The sequence below is a fragment of the Hyperolius riggenbachi genome, chromosome 8 (genome assembly GCF_040937935.1).
Source record: "Hyperolius riggenbachi isolate aHypRig1 chromosome 8, aHypRig1.pri, whole genome shotgun sequence".
Lineage (NCBI taxonomy): Eukaryota > Metazoa > Chordata > Amphibia > Anura > Hyperoliidae > Hyperolius > Hyperolius riggenbachi.
The window spans coordinates 183,583,712-183,596,670 of NC_090653.1; the positions used below are offsets into that span (position 1 = coordinate 183,583,712).

General features: G+C 48.9%; 1 protein-coding gene across 4 annotated transcripts in view; it reads left to right on the forward strand.

Moving 5' to 3' along the window:
* NOX1 (NADPH oxidase 1) overlaps positions 1-12,959 on the forward strand; it is a 2,086,008-nt gene that overhangs the window by 566,865 nt on the left and 1,506,184 nt on the right. For all 4 annotated transcript variants that reach the window (XM_068248036.1, XM_068248033.1, XM_068248032.1 and 1 more), the window contains one exon: positions 2,170-2,254. In XM_068248036.1, coding sequence (XP_068104137.1) covers positions 2,170-2,254 — 85 coding nt within the window. The remainder of the gene's footprint in view (positions 1-2,169; positions 2,255-12,959) is intronic.

The window sequence follows — 12,959 nt, forward strand, 5'->3', positions numbered from 1 at the left end:
GCTGCTGCTGGGTTAGCGTTGCCGGTGATGGTCCCTGTTTATGGAACCTCTTATCTTTATTACATTTATGACTGCATGGCGGTAAAAAGCATGCTATCCGCACGCTTCTTGTCCTCATGCAAGGCCTGGGTTGTTGTGTCTCACAAAGCGTGGCCTTCTCCTCCTGCGCCTCCTCCTGTTCCATCACGTCTGCTGCTGCTGGGTTAGCGTTGCCGGCGCGTGGTCCCTGTTTATTGAACCTCTTATCTTTATTACATTTATGACTGCATGGCGGTACAAAGCATGCTATCCGCACGCTTCTTGTCCTCATGCAAGGCCTGGGTTGTTGTGTCTCACAAAGCGTGGCCTTCTCCTCCTGCGCCTCCTCCTCCTGTTCCATCACGTGTGCTGCTGCTGGTGCTGGGTTAGCGTTACCGGTCCCTGTTTATGGAACCTCTCATCTTTATTACATTTATGACTGCATGGCGGTAAAAAGCATGTTACCTGTGCAAAGAATCATGACATTTTCCGCATTTAAAAGACAGTTTTTCCTTTGAAACTTTACAATCAGTTTTCTCAAAAACTATAAGCTCTTTTTCAAATATTTTTTTTCCCTCTTGTACCCACTCCCAAGGTGCACATACCCTGCTAATTTGGGGTATGTAGCATGTAAGGAAGCTTTACAAAGCACGAAAGTTCGGGTCCCCATTGACTTCGATTATGTTCGGAGTTCGGCGCGAACACTCGGCGATGTTCGGCGAACGTTCGCGAACCCGAACAGCTAGGTGTTCGCCCAACACTAGTTAAAACCCATGATCACGGCCGAATTCGAGAGCACTATTCGGGTAAATTCGAATTCGGGAGCAGGATCGCTATTCGAATTCGGCAAGCATGAAAATCTACCCGTGATCATGGGTACTATTCAAATTCTCGAATTTGGAGAGCAACCCTGACAGTGAGTGATAAGAAGGGGGGAGATCAAGTGTAAACAGTGCACTGGGGTAGATCAGAGGGGGTCTGAGGGCTATCATGGGGTAAAGTGTGCCTAAATGTGGTGAAAAGTGTGCTTCTTGTACTTACAGGACTGCCTGTCCTCTCTGGTGGTCGATCGACACAGAAGAGACCACCACAGGAGGAGGCAGTCAGTATAACACAGGTTGTTTACTAAACAACCTGTATTATACTATTTCTATTGAGCAGATCATATTAATACAGCCCGCCGGCGTTGTTAATTGACTGGCGGGCTGTTGACTGGGGGGGGGTGCAAAGGATGCAGGGCGATGTGCGCACGAGCGTGCGCAATCGCCCACAAATTATACAGCGCTCCAGGACCTTACGCCCATCAGCGTGACGTGGTCGGCTCACCCCTAACAGTGGTTTGAGGCAATAGACTGAAGTTGAAAACATATACCTCACATTTTGGGCTCAATTCTCAAAAGCGTGGTAACTGCTATCACAGCAGTTATCACGCACTCTGCCGCTCGCAGAGCTTTTCACGCGAACAGCATTAGTTCATGTGATAAGCGAAGGTTTCCTTCGCTTATCACGTGAACTTACACTATTTGCGTGAAAAGCTCTGTGAGCGGCAGAGCGTGTGATAACTGCTGTGATAGCAGTTATCACGCTTTTGAGAATCAAGCCATTTAAAGGGGTTCTCCGATCCGCCATTCCCTGTCGCCGGCCCCGGTCTAGCGCGCCACGCTGTTCAGCTGCGGCTTCGCGCCCGTGGCCTGCTCGCTCCTGCCCGCGTCATTGGACGCAGTACAAGAAAACTTCGTACTGTGCCTGCGCAGTAAGCTTCCGAGAACATGAACAGCAGCGGGCATTATTCGGCTATGGCAGATGAATAATGCCCGGTGCCGGCGGCGGGGAACGGCGGATCAGAGGAGAACGGCGTGGGACATTACTGCCACATGGGGCAGATAGAAACCCCAGGTATGTGGCGGTTTTTATCCTCAGACCCCCCCCCCCCACACACACACACACACACACACACAGAACCCCTTTAAGTGATAGCAGGACATACTATGTAAAACACTGAAAAGTTGTGGCACTAAAAAGCTGTAAAACAGTGCAAAACTCCAACGTTTGCAAATACTGCTGGGGGGATTGGAAGTTTGTGATATTTTTCAAATTCTCTTGTGCTACATCAATCAACAACAGGTAAAAGTGTGGCATTTATTTTTTCAGTGCTGTCAACGGTCAATGAGGAAACAGCTCGATAACAATCTTGCTTTTCACAAGCTTGTGGGTTATACCATTGCACTTATGACAGGTAAGACTCTTAACAATTCAATAAACTCAAACTTTGCGAATTATGTAAACTGAAGCCTTAATATCAAACAGCTGTAAAAATTAAAATCAGCTCACTGCCAAACCCAATTTGTGCAAAATGCGTAAAAAATGTTCAATGTTCCCAGAGTGATTTACAAGTACAATTAATTTTGATTTGGCTTGTGTACCTCTGCCTGTTGTCATTCCTATGTCTAGATATTACAATTTTATGTGGAGTAGAGGTTTAAAATGTGCTCGTTCAGATTCAAAAAAACATTTTATTCAAAAGCTCACATAAAAATTAGTTACAATCAGTGTTTGTCACGGAACAGCCGTGAGAAACGCGGGCGAATTAGAAGGAGCCGCGCAGTCCAATTTCTGATCGCTGTCTGGCTAAATTTGTGCAGCCATTACAGCGATCAGAACCGACATTCCTGGTTTTTTAAAGTACAAGTTTTTCTCCTCTGCCCCTGACTTAGGGCTGGTTCAGACGGACGTTTGGAGGCGTTGCGTTTGCTGGCGTCGCGTTCAGCAGCGTTCATGTGCGTTTGGATGCGGTCGCGTTTTTCTTCCCCTAGGGGGACATTAGCCGTCGCGGTTAACCTCCCCTGGAAGCTACATGTAGCTTCCAGGGGCTCCTTGAACGCCAGGGAAAATCGGGACCCAAACGCAGCGTTTGTGTAAACGCGCTTGAAAGCTTGGTACAAACGCTCCCATTCACTTGAATGGGAGCGTTTAACACCAAGCCCTGAACGCTGGCTGTAAATGCTCTGCAAGCGTCCGTCTGAACCAGCCCTTAGATGCAGGATGTCTTTTGATGTGTTAATTAGCTTAGAATGTTTATCTTTCATTACCTCTCTAGTCACCAGCTGGGGACTCTATTCAGAAGGCTTCCCTCCCCAGCAGGGGGCTACTCCAAACCTACTCCCCCCCCCCCAGACTTCTTGGCACCGATGAATGGCCAATCTGAAAGCCTGGGTGGTATGATTTCCTGTCGGTATACAAAAAACGTATGTCGCACAGCTATAAAATTCATATCGTCTTGTTCGGTAAAACCGGGTCATCGTGCTGATATGGCATTCATTGTGATAGCCTGTCTGGTTATTGAGATATGAATCTTCTCAGGAGCCTGACCCGCTGGCTTAGCCATGTCTGATGTCATATTAATCTGTATTTTCCAACAAGTATGAATCTCTTACCCCCCTAAATATAACGTGCATGGTTCAGGAGTTACAGCATTTCATAAGTTTAGCCCTAAAATCTCTCAGAGGGAATGAACTGTCATTTGTTGGTAACTCAGAGGGGGCCGGCATTGCCACCCCCCCCCCCCCCCCCAAACCAGCCTCATCAAAAGCACAGAGCCAGCAGGCGGGCTTCAGTCCTCCAAATTCCACCTTCCTGGAAGCACATTGCCAGCCAGAGGACACATGGTTGGCGGCCATCTTGTCTAAACTGAAACAAAGGACACATGGCTAGCGGCCATCTTGATTGGCCATCTTCTGTAACCTGGAACAAAGGACATTTTCCATGTTTGCGTGGATTTTAAACTTTGCTGGAACTGAACAAAAGGAACTCTACAAGTTTTCCCACGAAAGGACATCTTTCCAGGAACTAAAAAAAAAAGTATTTTTTCTCCCTTCTTTTATTTTTCATACTGGCTATTACTGTTTTAATAATTTTTGATTTTAGTAATTGTCTTGTTGTGTATATATTAATTATTTATATTGCTTTCAATACACCGACACTATCGTCAGTTGTTGTTCTAGCTACCCTATTATTCGGCACACACAGAACCGATCCCAGGTCTCTGAAGAGACGCTACTATTGTTTGTTGTTGGCTAGACAGAATACAGCATGTTTTAACCGTTTTTATTCGCAGGATCAGTCAGGCAGTCGGGTCCACTGGCCCATATCAGTGGTGGTGGTAGTTATACCCTGGAATCGTATGTAAGTTGTAATTACCGTACCTCACAGGCTTCCTTCTGGTTTGTCTGCGGCCAATTCCCAAGGGTTCCTTCGCATTGACTGCGACCAGAGTTTGCACGATCCGTTTGGAAGGCCATTTGCGGTCTGACCACTAGGGCTCCTGTGACAGTGTTGAATACAATAATCAAGTAGTTATGTTAAAGAGACTCTGTAACAAAATTTTCAGTCTTATTTCGCCTATCCTACAAGTTCCTATAGCTGTTCTAATGTGCTTACTGCAGCCTTTTCTAGTTGCACTGTCTCTCTAATATATCTTATCTTCTTTTCTTTGTCAAGCTTTGTCGACCCATAGAGGAAGGAGCTGACTCTGCTGTGATAGGGACAAATTATGCACGCCCCCTCCAGGCTCACTCCTGTGTGCATTGTTTATTTCTCACTCACAGACAGGTCCCTGCTCTCAGTCACAGCTGTGTCTGTGAGGCTGTGGGAGAAGGGAGCTGCCTGTCACATGCTGATAATTTGTTACCCAGACACAACTGCAGAGCCCAGACTCCTGGCTCAGAAGAAACAGCTGTGTTTATAAAGGAGTCTGAGGATTCTTGTCACACTTCAGTGGTACAGAGCCGCAGAGGCAGAAGGTAAAACTTTTTCTAAATTTGCACATAACATATGAAGGCTGCATTCACTGTGTAATAATAAAAACTTGTCATGCAAACATAAGGCAGTATACATCCTGTTTTTTTTCAGTATACTTCCTGTTTTGGCGGCCATCTTTACTGTTTACAAAACAGTTTATAAAACTGTTATTTTATCACCAATATTACGGGGAAGAGCGGCAAAAATGTCATAGAGGGGGCTAGGAGATGTCCCCAAACAGGCTGATTGTGATGATCCGCTCGGCTGCCTGCGCAGGCAGGCAGCTTTTTGACCACTGTTCAGGTCTGCATTCTGCAGGTCTCTGGAAGAGAGACCTTTTGTCAGTTTTGCAGCTTGCTGTTGCTGAGGAATTTTCATACGTTTGTCATGCAAATTGCCTAGCCACATCCATTGTAGGCTTGCTTTATATATACCATGTGATCCCACAGTACTTGGCTGGTCATAACGATTTGTCCTGTGAAACACTCCTGGAGTGTCAGCCATGCTTATTGTTTGAAGATTAGCTTAGAGTAATTCCTGGGACTGCACTAGGCATCCTTGCTAGAGCAGTTAGGATTGTATTATTTGTATTGCCTGTTCAGTCTGTCTGTGGGGTACTAACCAGAGCAGCGGTTGTTACTGGTAGGCCCTTCTGTTCATTTGTCGGTTGTACTTGGATCGCACCTGCTCTGGCGGAAAGAGCAGTGGATCCAGCTCGCTCTGTTTCTATACTTGGATCGCACTCGCTCTGGCGAAAGAGCAGTGGATCGTATCTCTCATTTATTCCTGTTTTCGTGTATCTGTCTTGTCTGCTACAAACGCTTGCTGGAGGCTCGGTGAGGTAACCGTTAAGCAAGCGCTCGCGTCCTCTGTTTTATGTTTGTTTGTCGGTGGTTAGTTAGGCATGCTTGTCTCTGTTGTGCTTAACACGTAGAGACCGCGCAGAAAATGCGTTTTCTGTTGCGAATGAGTGCGGTGTTCGCGTTTAGTTAGCGTTTGTTATTTTCCTTATCTTCTCATTGTATGATTTGCTGTGCCTTTGCTACTCTCGTGCTCTGCCTTGCTGTAGCCTTGTGTCACCTCTGGCAATCGCCTCTCTTGCGATTGCGTTCCTACTTCATATCTGCTGTTGTGTTTGCACCGTCGCGGGTTGGCGACTAGATTGGGGCACATACATACATTCTATCCCTGTGCTCATTCTCTTTCGCAATCGCTTCTCTTGCGATTGCGTTCTCGCTTGGTTTCCTCTGATGTGTGTCCGCCGTCGCAGGTTGGTGGCTAGATTGGTGGACATACATACATTCCTCATCTGTGCTTATTCGGTCTTGTGTCGCTGTTAGCAACCGCCATCTCTGGCGATTGCCTTCTCACTTTATCTTCCTGGTTGTGTGTCCGCCGTCGCAGGGTGGCGACTAAATTGGTGGACACACATACCCTCTGTCGCTTTGGTCTCTCTCTTTCAGGGCTATCTTGCCCTGCGTTTCTTCCCTTCGTGCAATTCCTGTCTGGCGTCTGTAGCAGAGCAGAGGAGCTGTCCCTCTGCACTCCACAGCTCCACCTGCCGACAGGAATTTCCCTCTACAGGTGCATTGCACCTTTTGCTGGGTTCCCTCAAATTATACGCTTGTGGAGGATTTCCGCAGTGTCAGCGCACGTCTTGTGCGCTGATCACGGAGAGAATTCCACAATCGTTACACTGATATGTTTATTTATATAACATTTTTTCAATATAGATTCTCTTTAAGTAAGTTATACAAAACAGACTGCAGTGGTTGGATAGTGTAATGGTTAAGGGTTCTACCTCTAACACAGACTGGGTTTGAATCTTGAATGTCTTCCTGTTCAGTAAGCCAAGACAAGACAAATAACATTTATATTGCGCTTTTCTCCTGGCGGATTCAAAGCGCCAGAGCAGCAGCCACTAGGACGCGCTCTATAGGCAGTAGCAGTGTTAGGGAGACTTGCCAAAGGTCTCCTACTGAATAGGTGCTGGCTTACTGAACAGGCAGAGCCGAGATTCGAACCCTGGTCGCCTGTGTCACAGGCATAGCCCTTAACCATTACACCATCCAGCCAACACCTATTTAGGGAGGAGACCTTGGGCAAGACTCCTTCATATAAAAAGTGGTTACAGTCAGTGTTGCTTGTGTGCCTAGTGGCTGTAGCTGAGTAGTTGAGTCTGCCAGGAGAGCCTCCAAAGTGTGCCAACCCCCCCCCCCCCCCTTCCCTAAAGCAGGTCATTTGGGTGCCAATATAGGTGCTCATGTCAAAATTTTAAAGTGATTGGCAATAGCCTGTAGTTGGGTGCTGGGGCAGCACAATAGCTGTGTAACGGTGAGCACAGTGGAAAAAGCACTGGTGTAGTCTGGCGGATTATTTCCAACATGTCAGAATTAGTGTTGGGCGAACACCTAGATGTTCGGGTTCGCGAACGTTCGCCGAACATGGCCGCGATGTTCGGGTGTTCGCGCCAAACGCCGAACATAATGGAAGTCAATGGGGACCCGAACTTTCGTGCTTTGTAAAGCCTCCTTACATGCTACATACCCCAAATTTACAGGGTATGTGCACCTTGGGAGTGGGTACAAGAGGGAAAAAAATAGCAAAAAGAGCTTAAAGTTTTTGAGAAAATCGATTTTAAAGTTTCAAAGGGAAAACTGTCTTTTAAATGCGGGAAATGTCTGTTTTCTTTTTGCACAGGTAGCATGCATTTTGCCGCCATGCAGTCATAAATGTAATAAAGATAAGAGGTTCCATAAACAGGGACTGGCAACGTTAACCCAGCAGCAGCAGCACACGTGATGGAACAGGAGGAGACGCAGGAGGAGAAGGCCACACTTTCAGACACAACAACCCAGGCCTTGCATGAGGACAAGAAGCATGCGGATAGCATGCTTTTTGCCGCCATGCAGTCATAAATGTAATAAAGATAAGAGGTTCCATAAACAGGGACCGGCAACGCTAACCCAGCAGCAGCACACGTGATGGAACAGGAGGAGGCGCAGGAGGAGAAGGCCACGCTTTCAGACACAACAACCCAGGCCTTGCATGAGGACAAGCGGTGTACTACTGTTCCCAGCAGAGACACAGAGTGGCAGTAAACACAATGCTATATAGTGTGGCTGAGCGGTGTACTACTGTTCCCAGCAGCGATACAGAGCACAATGCTATACAGTGGTGGGTGAGCGGTATACTACTATTCCCAGCAGCGACACAGAGCACAATGCTATACAGTGGTGGGTGAGTGGTGTACTACTGTTCCCAGCAGCGACACAGAGCACAATGCTATACAGTGGTGGGTGAGCGGTGTACTACTATTCCCAGCAGCGACACAGAGCACAATGCTATTCAGTGGTGGGTGAGCGGTGTACTACTGTTCCCAGCAGAGACACAGAATGGCAGTAAACACAATGCTATATAGTGTGGCTGAGCGGTGTACTACTGTTCCCAGCAGCGACACAGAGCACAATGCTATACAGTGGTGGGTGAGCGGTGTACTACTGTTCCCAGCAGAGACACAGAGTGGCAGTAAACACAATGCTATACAGTGGTGGCTGAGCGGTGTACTACTGTTCCCAGCAGAGACACAGAGTGGCAGTAAACACAATGCTATATAGTGTGGGTGAGCGGTGTACTACTATTCCCAGCAGCGACACAGAGCACAATGCTATACAGGGTGAGCGGTGTACTACTGTTCCCAGCAGACACACAGAGTGGCAGTAAACACAATGCTATATAGTGTGGGTGAGCGGTGTACTACTATTCCCAGCAGCGACACAGAGCACAATGCTATACAGGGTGAGCGGTGTACTACTGTTCCCAGCAGTGACACAATGACCGGGGGACCCTGGCTAGCCTGGCTGGAGAGAGAACTACCCTGCCTGCCTACCCAAAGCTAAACCCACAGACAAATGGCGGAGAAATGACGTGGATCGGTTATTTATTTACCCGAACCACGTGACCCATTCAGCCAATCAGAGCGCGTTCGGGTCCGAACCACGTGACCCGTTCGGCCAATCACAGCGCTAGCCGAACATTCGGGTAACGTTCGGCCATGCGCTCTTAGTTCGGCCATATGGCCGAACAGTTTGGCCGAACACCATCAGATGTTCGGCCGAACTCGAACGTCACCCGAACAGGGTGATGTTCTGCAGAACCCGAACAGAGGCGAACACTGTTCGCCCAACACTAGTCAGAATCAGAATCATTTTATTTCGCCAAGCATGACTGGGTCAAGCCCGGAATTGGGTTTGGTACAATGGAGCGATACATAGAAAGAAATGCAGGAAAAAACATAAGAATGACAGTAATACCGATTCATTTTCCAAATAAGTGAATGGAAAATCGATGGGAAAATCGATCATAAAGTGTAACGATTGCGGAATAATCTCCGTGATCAGCGCACAAGGCGTGCGCTGACACGGCGGAAATCCTCCACAAGCGTATGAAAGGGGGAACCCAGCTTTGGTGCAAGCACCAGTAGAGGGAAATTCTCACCGGCAGGTGGAGCTGTGGAGCACAGAGGAGCAAAGGTCTCCGCCAGTGGTGCTCAGCAGAGCTCGAATATTCGAGTAGCTCGAATATTCGAGCTCTTTTTCAGCTATTCGAGCTCGAATACCGAGCTCGAATAGCTATACCTATTCGAATGGGCTATTCGAGTGAACTCGAATAGCCCACTCACTATTCGAGCAACAGCGCTATTCGAGCTCGAATACCGAGCTCGAATAGCGTCATAGCCCAGATTGATGTCCTTAGAGCCAATCAGAGGGCTCCCAGGCCCTCTGACGGCAGCCAATCACAGAGGGGGACCCTGGCCAGCCCCTACCCTATAAATAGCGGCCGCCATGTTCCGTTTTTCCGTCCTTGCCTGACTTTGTACAGAGAGAGATCTGCTCCTTTGTGCTTTGGCTTAGCAAGAGCTCTATAGTGGTCAATTACCTAGCATTTTTGCTCACATACACCTCCTATACACACCTATATTGTTGTTATTTAGATAGACATTGGGCCTGATTCACAAAGCGGTGCTAACAGTTAGCACCCTGGTGAAAAGCCCTTTATCATGCCTAAACTTAGTTTAGGCATGATAAGTTTAGGTGTGATAAGTTTAGGTGTGATAAGTTTAGGCATGATAAGTTTAGGTGTGATAAGTTTAGGCATGATAAGTTTAAGCACCAACTGCGTTAGAACCGCAGTGCACAGCTGATCAAAAGTTTTGCGCTAGCAAAGTCTGGTGCACTTCGCATAGAGTTTAATGGCGCTGCTTTGCGTGCGGGACTTTGCATGCTATCTACACTTATCTAAACTTAGCATGCCTAAACTTATCACACCTAAACTTATCACACCTAAACTTATCACGCCTAAACTGGCTTTTCACCAGTGTGGTGCAAAGGTTATCATGCCTAAAGTCTTTTAGGCGTGATAACTGAGTTATCACCGCTTTGTGAATCAGGCCCATTGGGCTCGATTCACAAAGCGGTGCTAACCCAGTTATCACGCCTAAAAGACTTTAGGCGTAATGACCTTTTCACCACTGAGTTATCACCGATTTTTCCTGCTCTTCGCGCGAAGTTACCGCGCGTAAGCGCGTTCGCGCGTACGCGCGTGAGAGCGCGCGCAAAGTCCCATAGGGCTTAATTGGAGCTTCGCGCGAAGCGTCGGGTGTTGCGCGCGCACTTACGCGCGTACGCGCGTACGCGCGGCAACTTCGCGCGAGTTTCTTCTTATCATGCCTAAAGTGACTTTAGGCGTGATAAGGGCCTTTTCACCATGGTGCTAACACTTTGCACCGCTTTGTGAATCGAGCCCATTGTATTTTAGTTAGTAGCTTGTGTGTTACATAGAGACAGACAGCTGCTGCAGGCAAGCCTACACAGCTTTAGGCCTCAGGGCCTTGCCTGTGTGGGCAGCTGTCCTCCTGTCCTCTGTTATTTTATTTCATATCTTATCTATACCAGTGTTTCTGCTGTCCTTTACTACTGAGTGATTGTATTTTGTAGTTATTATACTGTAACTGTACTAGGACACTCACTGTCACTGTTTAGCTCCTGCGTGTGTGCGTGCACAGTACACACTCTATTTCCTTCTGATTACTACTGATTATTGTAATTTCTAGTTGTACTTACTACTGTTACTACTTACTACTAGGGACACTCAGTCACTGTTCATAGGCTAGCTCCTGCGTGTGTGTGTGCGTGCACTGTCTGTACAGTACACACACTCTATTTCCTTCTGATTACTACTGATTATTGTAATTTCTAGTTAGTGTACTAGGGGACACACTCACTGTTCACTGTTCACACTTACTGATTACCGATTATTTTATTTTGTATTAGTAATGTACTAGTAATCACTTAGCGATCTAATCACTTAGTGATTAGTGTCACCTCACCCACCAACCCACTCTATTAAAGTACCCCACTTTTTCACCCGCCCTTTTAAAAAACTTTTTTGTTTACGCCCAAAACATCTAAGATGTCTGGAAGTGGCAGCCAGCGCGGTTTGGGCAAGGGGAAGGGAAGCAAGGGAATCAAGAGGAGAGGGAGCAGCATTGTGGCAAGCCGCGGCCGCGCCACCATGCACAGTTCCGCAGCAGCAGCAGCTGCGTCAGTGGCTAACATTCCGCCTATAGCCACTGGCCGTGGACGCCGCCCAGCAGGAGCAACTCACGCTGCAGAGACACAGCAGCAGCAGCAGCGTGTAGTACCTGCTCCTATTTTCCTCCAGCCGGGTCGGAAACGTCCCATTGAGGAAAAGGATGCAGCCACTGTGGTGCAACTGATGACGGAGGATGAGCAGCCCGCCATCAGCTCTGCATCCGAGGCCTCCACCCTCACCACCACCACCACCCCTGTTCGCAGCAGCCGCCCAGCAGGGCCTGGGGAGGAGGCCAGTTCACCGTCACAAGTTGGCGACCTGTCACTCAGCAGTATTTTTACCCCAGGCACTATCAGGGTATTGTCTGCTGTTGTTGGCGATTTGGAGGAGGAGATGCTGATGGGCACTTTGGGGGATGAGGGATTGGACAGCAAGACTGTGGCGACAGTCAAGCAGCCCATCCATGCATCAGGAGAGGAGATTGGGGGGTCATCATCCCAGCAGGACATGTTTCAGGAGGGGGAGGATGATGATGATGACGTGGTGACAGAAAAAGACTGGGTGCCGCCACCACCAGCACCTGGGGATGTCATCATCAGCAACTCTGAGGAGGAGGAGGATGCGCTTGTGGGCCTTGCAAGGAGGCGCATCATTGCAAGCATTGGCAGCAGTAGGCAGGTCCCACAGCCTGCTGGTGTCTCAGGCTCAGCAGCAGCAGCATCTGCCAGTACCACCACCAGCCGCCCCCAAGCCCCCCCCCCAACCACCACAGGGAGACAGGCAGCAGCGGCTCCAGGCCGTAGGGGGTTGTTCTTGTCACCAATCTGGCGATTTTTCACAATGCCCACAGTTTTCAGCAAGTACGCCACTTGCAACCACTGTCAGCGGAAGTTGAGCCGAGGTGCAGACCCCTTAAAGTTCAGCACCAGCTCGCTCATCAACCACCTTGCTGCTAAACATTTCCACCAGCATCAGGAGTTCCAGAGGCTGAAGGCATCTGGTGCTGGCAGTGGCACCACACCCATCACTGCACAGCCTTCAGCAGCAGCAACAGCAGCCACCCGCCCTCCTGCTCCTCCAGCAGCACCAGCAGGAGTGCGGAAACGCACTGCTCCTCCCCCCTCTGCAACTCCTGCCGCCGACACTGAGGCCTGTTCTGGCAGCCAGTCCTCAGTGGCCTCCTCTGCTCTGTCCGCTAATTCCCGTGCTAGCAAAAGGCCACGCCAGAGCCTTTTGAGCGAGTCCTTCCAGGGGTGGTTAGGGCTCTGCCTTCCAGCAGCCGTCGCGTGCGTCAGCTGAACGGCTTGCTGGCACGGGCCATGTGCTCCCAACTCCTGCCGTACACGCTCGTGCAGGAGGGGAGCGACATGCGTGCGCTGCTTGCTTGTGCAGCCCCAGACTGGCAGCTCCCCAGCAGACACTACTTTGCCCGCAAGGCCATTCCTGCACTGCACCGCTTTGTGATGGCCAATGTGGAGCGAGGGCTGGAGCACGCGGTTGGTGAAAGGGTCCACGTCACCATGGACTCCTGGAGCAGCCGCTTCGGGACA